A 12331-nucleotide genomic window follows, 5' to 3' on the forward strand; every position below is an offset into this window, starting at 1 on the left:
TCTAATGCTGATTGCCTAACCTCTAGAGAGAAAGGTATAGCTGTGTTCCAATAAAGCTTGACCTGTAAAAAGCAGTGGGCTGGCCTTAGCCCTTGGGTCAAGTTTGGAGACCTTGCTTGCAGGCAAGAAGAAAGAAAAGGGGTGGCTGGAATGTGGGTAGTGAGCAGAGCCTGCCTGTCCAGTGTGGAGAATCCAAGGTTGATGGATCTCTGTTCAGCAGAGCTTCCTTAGCACAAGCACTGAAGCCCACAGTCTAAGCTGGCAGAAGGGAGCTGAAGACTACAGAGCAGATCACGAGGCGGGGGCGGGGCTCAGTGGTAGACCGCCATCTTTTCCTTTTCCCACTTCCTGGGCCTTGGCCGTTTCTGTGCAAAGGCTGTCCAGGGAACACTGTGATCCCCTTTCACACAGTCTCAACCCCCGCTCCCCTGCTAGGCCTCCTTGAACGCTTCTGTCCCCACACTCATGACAATGGCTGACTTGTTCCCTCTGAGGTGAGAGGCTTCTGTGGGCGATGGAGACTGCAATTCCCACCAGGGTGCCTGTGGGGAGACGGGGCTCTTGGGGGTGTTCATCACGTTACCGATGTTTGACTCGTCTTCTCTATGTACAGCCCTGGGAATGCCACGGAAGCCACAGGCTCCACGGAAGCCATCATACTCCATGATGACCCTGTCACTGTGCTGTGCCGGGTTAATGGTCACCCAGGCACCGTGAACGGGAAGATGATGAGACAACAGGGTCCTGGGAAGTATGCGGTAACCACGTTAATTACGCTGCCTGCGAGTAGCTGCCATTCTCTCTTCATTATAAACACATATTCAAACTAGCGCAGTTCAGAATCCTTTTCATTTTACTTAATGGGCTCTAGGACTGAGTTTATGAGTCACTAGGGGGAGCTGAAACAGCCAGAAGTTTGGTTCTTTCTCTCTCATCCCAATCAACAGTAATTAAAAACTGGTAAAATTAGGGAAAAGGTAAAACCCACTTTTTACAGAAAAGTTGTTGTTTGTGGTCTCATGTAGCCCAGGTTGGCCTCAAACTTGCCATGTATCTGAAGATGACCTTCAACTCCCTATTCTCTTGCCTCCACCTCCCAAGTGCTGGAATTATAGGCGTGTGTCATCATGCCCAGTTTATATGGTGCTGAGACACCCAGGCCTTTGTGCATACGAGGCAAACATGGTACCAGCTAAGTTACATCCCCAACCCCTCTACAGTGAAGTTTCAAAAATTTTTATTGAGTCCTTTATTCTTATTTTATGTGTATGAGTGTTTTTGCCTGCATGAATGTGCATGCACCATGTGTGTGTAATGCCTGCAGACACCAGAAGAGGGCATTGGATCCTCTGGAACGGTTATTAGTTGCCCTGTGAGTGCTGGGAACTGAACCTGAGTCCTCTGCAAGAGCAGCCAGTACTCTTAACCACTGAGCAATCTTACCAGCCCCTACAGTGAAGTTTTTCATTCATTAAAAACAGTAGTGATGGGGCTGGAGAGACAGCTGAGCAGTTACCGGCCCTTGTGGAGGACCCAAGTTCAGTTCCTAGCAACCATATCCAGCAGTTCACAACTCCCTATAAAACCAGCTTCAGGAGATCTGATTCCCTCTTCTGGACTCTGTGGGCACTGTACTCAAATGCACAAACACACACACAGACATACACACACATTCACACAAGACACATTCATATACACATAATTAAAAAATAATAATAAATAACAGTGATAGCCAGCAAGGTGGCTGTCAGCAGATAAAGACACTTAAGTTCAAGCCTGACTATCTGAGTTTGATTCCTGAGATCTACATGGAAGGAGAGAACCAACTCCTGCAAGTTGTCCTCTGACCTCCACACGTACACTACAGCATGGTGCCCACACAAATTAAATAAATAGATGTAATAATTCTAAAAAAACAGAGTTGTGAAAATAATTGGGAGGCAATAGTTTCAGGGCACTTTCCTGTCTCCGAAAACATCACTTACTTCAGAAGGCTTCCAAACACCACTGAGCACCAAGTAACAGCAAACTCTGAGTGCCTGTGTCTGTGTCTGCTCTTCCAGGGAAAATTCATGGAGCAAAAGACCAAAGTCCTGGACCTTTGTCTGCTGATCAGCACTTGGTAGCCAGTCCCCATTGAATGGGGGAATAAGGCAAGTTCTGGTCCTTTCTTAAGAACTCTAAAGGCTGTTCCTTTGTGTGTGTGTGTGCGTGCGTGTGTGTGTGTGTGTGTGTGTGTGTGTGTGTGCGTGCATGCGCGAATAGAGGCCCACAGGCAACATCTAGTGCTGTTGCTCAGGAGCTGTCCAACTTGTTTTTGAGACAGGGTTTCCCACTAGCCTGGAGCTTGCCAAGTAGGCCAGGCTGGCTGCCCAGTGAGCTTAAGGATCTACTTGTCTCTACCTCTCTGGCACATGCCACAATGCACCGCTTTTTTTTTTTTTTTTTTTTTTTTTCACATGTATGTGTTCTTGGGATTCAAATTCAGGTCCTTATGTTTGCTCAGCAAGCACTTTTCCCACTGAGCCATCTCCTCCCTAGCCTCTCCTTTTATATGGTGCTGGGGATGGACCTCAGGACCTTGAGTATTCTAAGCATGTTAAACTATGCCCTCTGCCCCGACCCCAAGGCGACTCTCCTTGTTGGACTAATATTGAATGAGCCTCAGTAACTAGGTGAGCCTCTGCCTCAGGCTGCGAGCAGCTGTGAGCAGGGCAGAGACACATTGACCTAGCCTCTGGGTTCACAGCATTAACTGCAGGAAACTGCCTGCAGCAACTACGCAAGCAGACTGTACTGTGGAGAATGCTGCCAGCTCTACAGTGGGATGTGAAAGGGGACTCTGGCCAATTCCTCCAGTGGAAATAGGGGCAGAATGAAAGCATCAGGCATCCTGAAATCAGTTGTCATTTAATTCACCTTCCATCAAACTCCCAGAATTTGCTTGTTTTTTTAGCACTTGCCAAAGTGACTGGCAGGCTCATAGGATGGCTGAGAAATTTTGGAAACAAGAACAAGACTAGCGTTGCTAATTATGAGCCATGCGTGACAATGGGACACAAACGGAAGGCTTGGCAGAGCCCTTGGTGGAACCAAGGGAAACATGAGACAGACTGGTCTGTGTGTAAGAATTCAGTCAGGACCCTGACTCACAACCTGAGCAGCTATCAGTAGTCGGTACTAGTGCTGTCCGGTGGGCAGAGGGTGGGTGGGTAGGAGGGAGGGATGACTGTGCCTCAAAAATATTTAGAGCTGGGCGAGTTGGTGCATGTCTTTAATCCTGTATCTCCGGAGGCAGAGGCAGGCAGATTTCTGTGAGATTGAAGCCAGACTGGTCTACATAGCAAGTTCCAGGTCAGCTGGGGCTACAGAAACACTGTCTCAAAAACAACCATCAGAATAAGCTCACTTTATACCAAGTGACAGCAATTACTGATCTTTTTTAAGATTAAAAAGTGTCTCAAATTTTACGAGTGTTTCACCTGTATGTATGTAAGTGCAACACACACATGCTGTGCCCGAGGAGGTCAGAAGACAGCGTTGGATCCCCTGGAACTGAAGTTAAAGACAGCTGTTAGCTGTCATGTGGGTGTTGGGAACAGAACCCAGGTCCTCTGCAAGAGTTCTTAATCAAGGATCTATCTCTCCAGCCACTCAACTACAGATCTTAACAGCAAAAATGAAAACTCTGAAAATTCAGAAGGGCTGGAATGTGGCTCAGTTGGTAAGAGCACTTGCCTAACATTCGGTAAGGCCTGGGTTGCATCTCCAGCACTGCAAGACCTGGTGATGCATAACTGTAATCCTAGCACTCAGAGACCATGTACACAGATCAGAAATTCAAGGTCAACCTCCCCTACTTAATGAGTTTGAGGTTAGCCTGGGCTACATGACTATGTCTCAAAAAGTAAAATTTAGGACTGGAGAGATGGCTCGGTGGTTAAGAGCACTGGCTGCTCTTGCAGAGGACCTGGGTTCAGTTCCCAGTACCCACATGTTAAATAAATAAAAGAGCAAGCCTGGGGCCTGAGGAGATGGCTTGGTTGGTAGTAGGTCATCATACAAACATTAAAGACCTGAGTTTGATCCCTGGAACTTATGTAAAAAAAAGCCAGGTATGGTGGTGCACCCTTGTAATCCTAGTGCTGGGCAGGTGGAAACAGGAGGATCCCGGGGCTCGCCCAGCCAGTCTAGCCTAATGAACAAGCTGCAGGTTCCAGTGAGAGACCCTGTCTCAAAAAACAAGATGGGCAGTACCTGAGGAAGGACCTCAAGGTTGATCTCTGGCCCCCCCACAAGCATATACACACATGTGCACCCCCTTACACATGTGCACATATATACACACACAAAAGAGCAAGCCTGGCCTTGAGCTTGCATCAAAACTGGGCTGGGCACTTGGACTTGCTGCAGGTTTGCTCACTGTAAGTCCTCCTACTAACTGTTGTCCTCGGCACTGAGCTAGATTACTGAAGCCAGGTGCTCGGGCAGTGAGCTGTGACAGGAGAGGAGATGACGAACTGAAAGAGAGGCTGCAATGACCTACTGATTCCTCCTTCTAGAGAATTCTCTCCAGGGTAGACATGGCGCAAAGACAAGCGAGCTGGATCCTGGGACTTGTGTGTATCGTTTGAGGCACAGAAGAGCCATGTCTGACACGGTGGAGAGGGAGCAGGTGGGACTAAGGGCAGAGTCCACTTCCGAGGACTCCAAATTCATTGCAGCAAGGGGTGGCATCGGCAGAAATGAGGTTGTAGTGGCCCCAAGCGAGAGGTGAGGGGAACATTACATGTAGTCCTCAGGAAGCCTGGCTGAGCCACACAGGAGTGGCAAGTAAGTTACCTCCCTTATTGCTGTGACAAAAGCGACTTAAGGAACGAAAGGGTGCAGTCCATCATGGTGGAGAGGTGTGGCAGCAGAAGCATGAAGCAGCTGCTCACAGCTGGCTTTGGGGTGATGGAGTGGGAGGACCTGTCCTTGGGCCACCTGGACCTGTCCATGGTGAACTTGGGTGGGTGACCTGTCTCCTCTGAGCCTGTTTTCTCATCAGGAACAACTGGGGATGACCACACAGTTGCTCCTCTGGCCACACAGGCAGGCCTGGAAAAGTTCTCTTCCATACTCACAAGGCCCTTGTGGTGGTTGATATTGGTTGTGAACTCAACTAGATATGCCAACAACTCAGACTTCCCTCTGAGGGTACCTGTGAGGGCATTTTCAGGAAGGATTAACTGAGGGGGGGGCTGCAGCTGGATATAAGGAAGTCTGAGGAAAAAGTCGCTACTTCTGTCTTCCTGCCTTCACCTGGTGAGTGCATCTACCCTGTTGTTGCTGCTAGGGCTGGCATGCTTTGCTGACATCAGAACCCAGCCAATTCGGTCTTCCAACACGCACTGATGAACAACATCTCTAGGAATCCTCTAGGCCTTATCACCAGCTTGGGACAACTAGGGCATCTACTTGTGGACTGAGCAACTATGGGGCTCTCAGTCTCTCCGGGATGCAGATAGCTATTGCTGGACCGTCCAGCACCTATCATGTAAGCCAATCTAATAAACCCCTTTGTGATATATGTTCCTCCAGAGGACCCTGACTTCAACAGTCTTCTACGGAGAGCCTTGATGCTGAAGCATAGAGACAGCTGGGTGTGATGGTGGATGCTGAGACAGGGAAGTCCCCACAGTAGGCCTTGCAGACAATGTGTTCATCAGTTCAGTGAAATGGTAAGGACAACATTCCAAATTGGGGAGTACACTGTGACCTTTAGTCTTGACTGCTGCTGTGGTCTGAATGTAAAAGGTCCCCTCGCCCCCATCTTTGCATATGTTTGAACACCTGAGTCCCAGATAGTTGTGCTGTTTGAGGAGGTTGTTGGGAGACATGACGTAGTTGGAGGAAGTGTGTTGTTAGGGGGTAGGCCTTATGGATTATAGCCCGGCCCTGGTTCTAGCCCAAGGGCTCTGCTTCCTGGATATAAAGGTGATGTAACTAACTGCCTTGAACTCCTGCTGACCAAGCCTGAGCTACCTCTGCCTCCACATCTTCCTCCTCATGATGGTCTGTGTTCCTCAATCGCTGAGTCAAAAAACCCTTCCCCTCTGTGATGGCTAATATTGAATGACAACTTGACAGGATCTAGAATCACAAAGGAAATCTGTGAGAGATTTTATTTTTTAGATCAGGTTAACTGAAGTGGGCTGAATGTAGGCAGCACCATCCCCTGGGCTGGGGTCCTGGACTACATAAAAAGGAGAAAGTGAGCTGAGCACCGGCATCCACCTATCTGCTTCCTGACTGTGGATGCAGTGTGAGTAGCTGCCTCCCGCTCCTGCCACCATGACTTCCCACTGTGATTGACTGTGGCTTCAAGCTGTGAGCCAGAATATACCTGTTCTTTCCTTCAATCGCTTTTGTCAGGTATTTTATCACAGCAATGAGAAAAGTAACTAATTTAAGGGTCAGCTTGATCAGAAGGAGAATTTCCTAGGAGACTGGGAAAGTCTACCTCTGGGTATGTCTGTGAGAGTGTTTCCCCGAGAGGATTAGCTAAGGGGAAAAAGAGCCATCTAGGGTGTGGGCAGCAACATCACACAGGCTGGAGTCCCAGTTGGAACAAAGTGGTAGGGGGGAGAAAGCCTGGGATGCAGGCATGTTCTCTCATTGCTTTTTGGCCTCCAGGATGGGAGATGCTCTACCACATGCTCAGCCACATGTGTCCCCCATGATGGACTGAAACCTCTAAACCACTCTTCTTGAGGTTGTTTAATGAGGTATTTTGTCACATGAGGACTGACTAGCAGGGCCGAGTACACTGTATGCATCTTTAATACGATTTCTGCCCCTGGTCCCTTGCTTTCCTCACTACACGAAAGTGATGCTGACCCTATCCATGCATCAAATTCATACAAAGCCCAGCTGCTCCTGGCTGGGCATGCCCTTCCTTGGGGTCCCTCTGGATGCAGGCTCTGAGTCCATCATGCCACCCTCTTTCAGGGCCTAGGGTGCAGGTGAGGAAGAGGACTTCAGTGGAAGACCTGCCTTCTTCAATTCTCCTACAGGAGGCGGTGCCTGTTATACTCACATCCCATTGGCTGTGCTGGGTCACATGACATGACCACACATAGGGGAAGCTGGGAAATAGAGTTGAGCCATTCACTTCGTAAGAGCACAGCGATACTGTTCCTTTATGCTTGCTAGAAACCTTACAGCTTTCTTGTTCCCAGGGAGTTCATGCGCAACTGAGAAGCTCGTTTGCTTTCTTTCTTTTCTACCCTCCTGTTCCGAGCCTCTCTGACTCTGTCCCGCATCTCTGGCACCAAATCCTTTCCAGTTTCCGTACACAAGACCCTGAGCCCTCCTTGCTTTCCCTCCACATTTTTTGTCCTCAGTTGTGCTGCAGAGACGGAAGTATCTGACCTTAGCCACTGTTCCTCATTCTGAGCCCTGCTGCGTGCAGCCCTGGCTGGAGTCTCCTCTAGATCCACAACGCATATTTCAGCAAGAGAAAATGTGACCTTTTACCAGACACTGCAAAGGAATCCTGAGGCCCCGAGTCCCAAGCTGCTATGCCCTGAGTGCAGGCCAATGGCAGGTACAGCTCCCAAAATGCTCCTGCTTGATGCTATCTTCAAGAAAGATGTGTGTGGTCCTCTCACTTATCTCCTCCTTGGTGACCAGTGGGTTCCAGCTGCATGGATACCCAGGATAGCACAGCATCTCTGATAGCCAGTCTTCATTAAACACTGAAACGAGCCCCCTTGGCCTTGGGGACCCTTCTGTGGCCAGGGTCATTCTCCTGACTTCCCACCCACACTGTGACAGCTCTGGGTGCTACCTGGGACATCCCTGCATCCTGTATGCAAATACCACAGGAATGTCCCAGAAAAACATCTAGGTTCTACTCAGTGCCACTGGCTGGTTTACAATGACCTTTCCAAATCACCAGAGGTCCCATTCTTGCACAGTTCTGTCCTCCCAGTAGCTCAAACCACTCTGGCTGCTTAGCATCTCCACCACACTGAACTCTGTCCTCTGTCATTTCATTATCCTGGCCCTGTTGATACCCTTCTCAACCACAGCTGCTGACCTGAGGGAATTGCCAGGTTTACACTAGGGATCTTCAACATTGCAGATGGATCCTCAGCCAGCAGAGGCACAGACAGGGTACCCGAGTACCACAGGCTCTAATAATAGAACCGTGCAAGGCTCGGTGTCTAAGAGCACTGGTTGCTCTTAGAAGAGCAGTACCAAGCCCGACATGGTGGTGCATGCTTTTAATCCCAGCACTCAGGAGGCAGAGGCAAGCCAATCTCTGTGAGTTCAAGGCCAGCCTGGTCTACATAGTGAGTTCCAGGTCAGCTGGGGCTACAGGGAGACTCTGTCTCAAGAAAAGACCCCCTTCCCCCCAAAATAGAGCAGTACCAGAGAGTACCCAGGTTTGGTTCCCAGCACACACATGGTGACTAACAACTGCCCTTAACTCACAGTTCCAGGAGCTCCAACACACCCGGCTTCTGGCCTCTCTGGGCAATGAGTGACCCTTACATACATGTATGCAGAACACTCACACACATTAAAAATAAAAATAAATAAATAAACACAACCTTACACTTCATTTGAATCATCCCTGGAAGCTATATCTTATTTGGTTTTTTATTCGTTTATTTACTTATTGAGATAGGATCTCGGTAAGCCCAGGCTGGCCTTGAACTTACCACACAGAAAAGGATAACCTTGAATTTCTCATCTTCCTGCCTCTACCTCCCAAGTATTAGAGTTACAGGTACATACCACACCTGGTTATGTGGTACTGGGACAGAACCCAGGGCTTCAGCATGCCAGGTGAGCATTTTCCCAACTGTTTCACATACCCAGCCCTTTTTTATTTTGAGACAGGAACTCTAAGATTCCTAGGCTGGCCTTCAGCTCACTGTATAGCTGAGTCTGACCTTGAAATTCTGATCCTCCTGCCTGTGTGTGCCATATGCAGTGCTGGGAACAGAATCCATAATCTTATACATGTTAGGCAAGCACCCTACCAACTGCACTACCCACAGTTTATGTAAAGTGTCAGGAAGAAAGTGCCACATGAGTTTTGTAGATCTGGAGAATGGATTGTTTCCTATTCAGAACATTAGATAGGCTCTGCTCACCAGCCCACCATGGAAGTTCAGGAAGAAAGTGACAGACAGGTGGGAGGCAGGTACAGATCTCTACCCCTGCAGACACCAAGCTTCCCCTTTCTAGATAGCAAACTTCCCAGTGAGTTCATGATATGGAAAAGGTATACCCAGACAATAGCTCCAGATTCCAAGCAAGGCTTCTGGATCACAAAGGTGAGGTACGGCCTACTTGAGTAGGGAATCTCAGACCCTGTTGGACTGGACCTTCCAGTCAGCTCCAAGGAAACCCACACAGGGCTTGTATCTGAGTGGAAGGCCACACAGTCCTGGTCATTCTGAGAAATAAAATCTGATGGTTCATTTGCAAAATAAAAGTGTCTTCAGTCAATTTAGAACCAATTACAGACAAACAGAAGACACTAGACCTTGGAGCTGGAGAGATGGCTCAGAGATTATGAGCCCTTACTTCTCTTGCAGAGGACCTGGGTTTAGTTCCCAGCACCCACATGGTGGTTCAACCACTGGTAACTCCAGTTCCAGGGAATCCAATGCCCTCTTCTGGCCTTCTCGGGCATTGTATATACAGGTGCACTTATATACATGCAGACAAAACACATGCACATAAAATAAAAAATTTAAAAACACATTAGACCACTGCTAATAGCCTGATTACTACCCCCAGCCAATTCTACTAGTTTAACTACTCCATACCCAACTATAAGTTTAGAAAGATAGAAAATTAGTAATAGCCAAACTTGCCCAACAACTGATAGATGCGAGGAGGACATGTACCTGATAAGCGTTAAAATAAATAGGGTGTGAAATGTAAAGATGAACACCCATAGGAGTTAGTTAAAAATCAGACTAACATTTGCTGGGTCTGGTGGCCCACACCTTTAATCCCAGCACTCAGGAGACAGAGGCAGGTGGATCTCTGAGATTGAGGCCAGCCTAGTCTACATAGTGAGTTCCAGCTCAGCATGGCTACAGGGAGACCCTGTCTCAAAAAACAAACCAAAAAAGAAAAGGAAAAAAAGTTCCAGGTTATCCTCAGTTAATAAAGAGTTTAAGGGCAGCCAGGGCTAAAGAGTGAGACCTTGTTTCAAATTTTTAAAAAATACATAGACAAACATAAGTGCCAGAGGGCAATATTAGACTCAGATGATGTGTAAGATTGTACTCTCCTGATTTTTCAGCCAGCGAGGAAAGGGAGGGGGAGACCAGCATTAGGGCTCTAACAACTGTTCTCTGAGCTGGGTCAGCGCCTGCCATTCTTGGCAATGTCATAAAATAAACTGCCTTGATTTTGCCTCTAAGTCTCCACAGCTCCTATCTGGAGGTGAAGGTCCTGCTTCTTACAGGAATCTGATTGACTGCCAAGACTCTTGTCTGGCTGGGGGATGGTAGGAGCTTACCAGCCTCCCCAACGAAGACCTCCACAGGTGCACTGGCTGGGCTCTCACCAATGATGTTGTAGGCGGTCATGATGACCTCATAGCGCCGGTACTTCTTTAGATCTATAAGATCAAAGACACAGGGGTCAGCTGACGTCAGGACCAGCCTCTGTTTTTAGAGACTCTGGGGGAGAGAATTAGACTGTTCCAAGGAGACCAGGATGCATCTACACTCTACCACAGGGAGCCTCCCCATCCTGATGCTGCTGTCAATCAAGTGGGAAGAGTCAGGAGGGAGGGCAACAAGGTGGCCCTTCAACTTGGAGGGTATAGATTACAACAGAGACCTGCCTGCCTTGGTCTTGTAGCAACCCCAAGAAGAGCCAGGAGAGAGATCTTGTTACCTAAAAAGATAAATTAGCCAGGTGTGGTGGCACACACCTTTAATCCCAGCACTCTGAAAGCAGAGGCAGGCAGATCTCTGTGAGTCTGAAGCCATCCACATAGTGAGTGCCAGGCCTGCTGGGGTTACATAAATGCACACACACACACATACTCTGTCTCAAAAACAACAAGAGAAAATTAAACCGACATAGCTAAGCCAAGGCCCTTGAGGTATGTGTGTGTGTGTGTGCACATGTGTGTGCGTACATGTGTGTGCATGTATGTAGAGGCCAGAGGACAATCCTGAATGTTGTTGCTCAGGAATCATCTTGGACTTTGAAATAGCAGGCCCCAGGGATCCTCTGTCTCTGCCTCCCCAGTGCTGGATTACAGGCCTGCACCACCACGCCCAGCTTTTATACTTGAGTTCTGGGGACTGAACTTAGTTTCTGTGCTTTGCAAGCACTTTGCCAAATGAGCTATCTCCAAGGCTAGTCCCTTGAGTTGTGCTGATCATGTCCTGGAAAGGAAAGGGTGTGGGTAGGTGACTGGGCAGTCTAGGCTCCACCCCAAGTGACTTGGTGAGAACTGTGGGCATACACCAGGCTTTATCTCATGCCCCGCTTGGTGATTCAGACCACTTCTGTGGCCCCCGCCCCCATAGGCCCCACACCCCTGGCCTCAGGAAGTTTTTGCATAGTCTCCTACTTCTCACCATGGCTGGAGCTAAGCCGCCCTAAGAGGCTTCCTGTACACCAATGGGCCTGGCTTGCTCATATCAACCTGGGGATTGTGTGACAGCTGGATCTTTCTGGGAGGAGGCATGGGGTCAAATCCCTGGAGCAATGTCCAGCTCATGAGGAAGTGACACAGGCCAAAGTCAAAGGGGTGTGGGCCAGGTAAAAATGTGCTCTGTACAGTCCACGGAATACTATGCATTCATGAAAATGAAGGACGTTCTGAGCATGTTGCATGGATGATAAAACACAGAGCTGAGTGAAATGGGTGTCACAAAAGGACCTGCACTGTCTGAACCTGATGTATGAGGTCCCTAGAGTCCCCAGAGTCCTAGAGACAGAGAACGAAGGCTGGGAGCCAAGGGCTGGGGAGAGGGCATGGAGAGTCAGTGTTTGTTTGTTTGTTTGAGACAGGTTGTCTCAGAGCCCAGGTTGGCTTAGAACTCACTATGTAGCTGAGGATGACTTTGAACTTCTGATCCTCCTGCATCCACCTCACAAATGCTGGGATTACAGGCTTGCACCACCAAGACTAGTTTATACGCTGCTGGGGATAGAACCCAGGGCTTTATGCACATTAGGTAAGCACTTTACCAACAGATACATCCCCAGTCCACTATTTAATGGGGAGAGTTTCAATTCAGACTGTCTTAAAAATGGGTAAGATGATAAACTTTTGTTTTACATATTTTAA

The 12331-nt window shown here is 48.5% G+C and overlaps 1 protein-coding gene across 3 annotated transcripts in view; it reads right to left on the minus strand.

Annotated features, from left to right (window-relative positions):
• The window catches only part of Sdk1 (sidekick cell adhesion molecule 1), a 1173668-nt gene that overhangs the window by 83997 nt on the left and 1077340 nt on the right, over positions 1-12331 (minus strand). For all 3 annotated transcript variants that reach the window (XM_029555167.1, XM_029555165.1, XM_029555166.1), the window contains one exon: positions 10538-10639. In XM_029555167.1, the coding sequence (XP_029411027.1) occupies positions 10538-10639 (102 nt within the window). The remainder of the gene's footprint in view (positions 1-10537; positions 10640-12331) is intronic.

The sequence above is a fragment of the Nannospalax galili genome, unplaced genomic scaffold (genome assembly GCF_000622305.1).
Source record: "Nannospalax galili isolate Female #2095 unplaced genomic scaffold, S.galili_v1.0 scaffold664, whole genome shotgun sequence".
NCBI classification, from domain to species: domain Eukaryota; kingdom Metazoa; phylum Chordata; class Mammalia; order Rodentia; family Spalacidae; genus Nannospalax; species Nannospalax galili.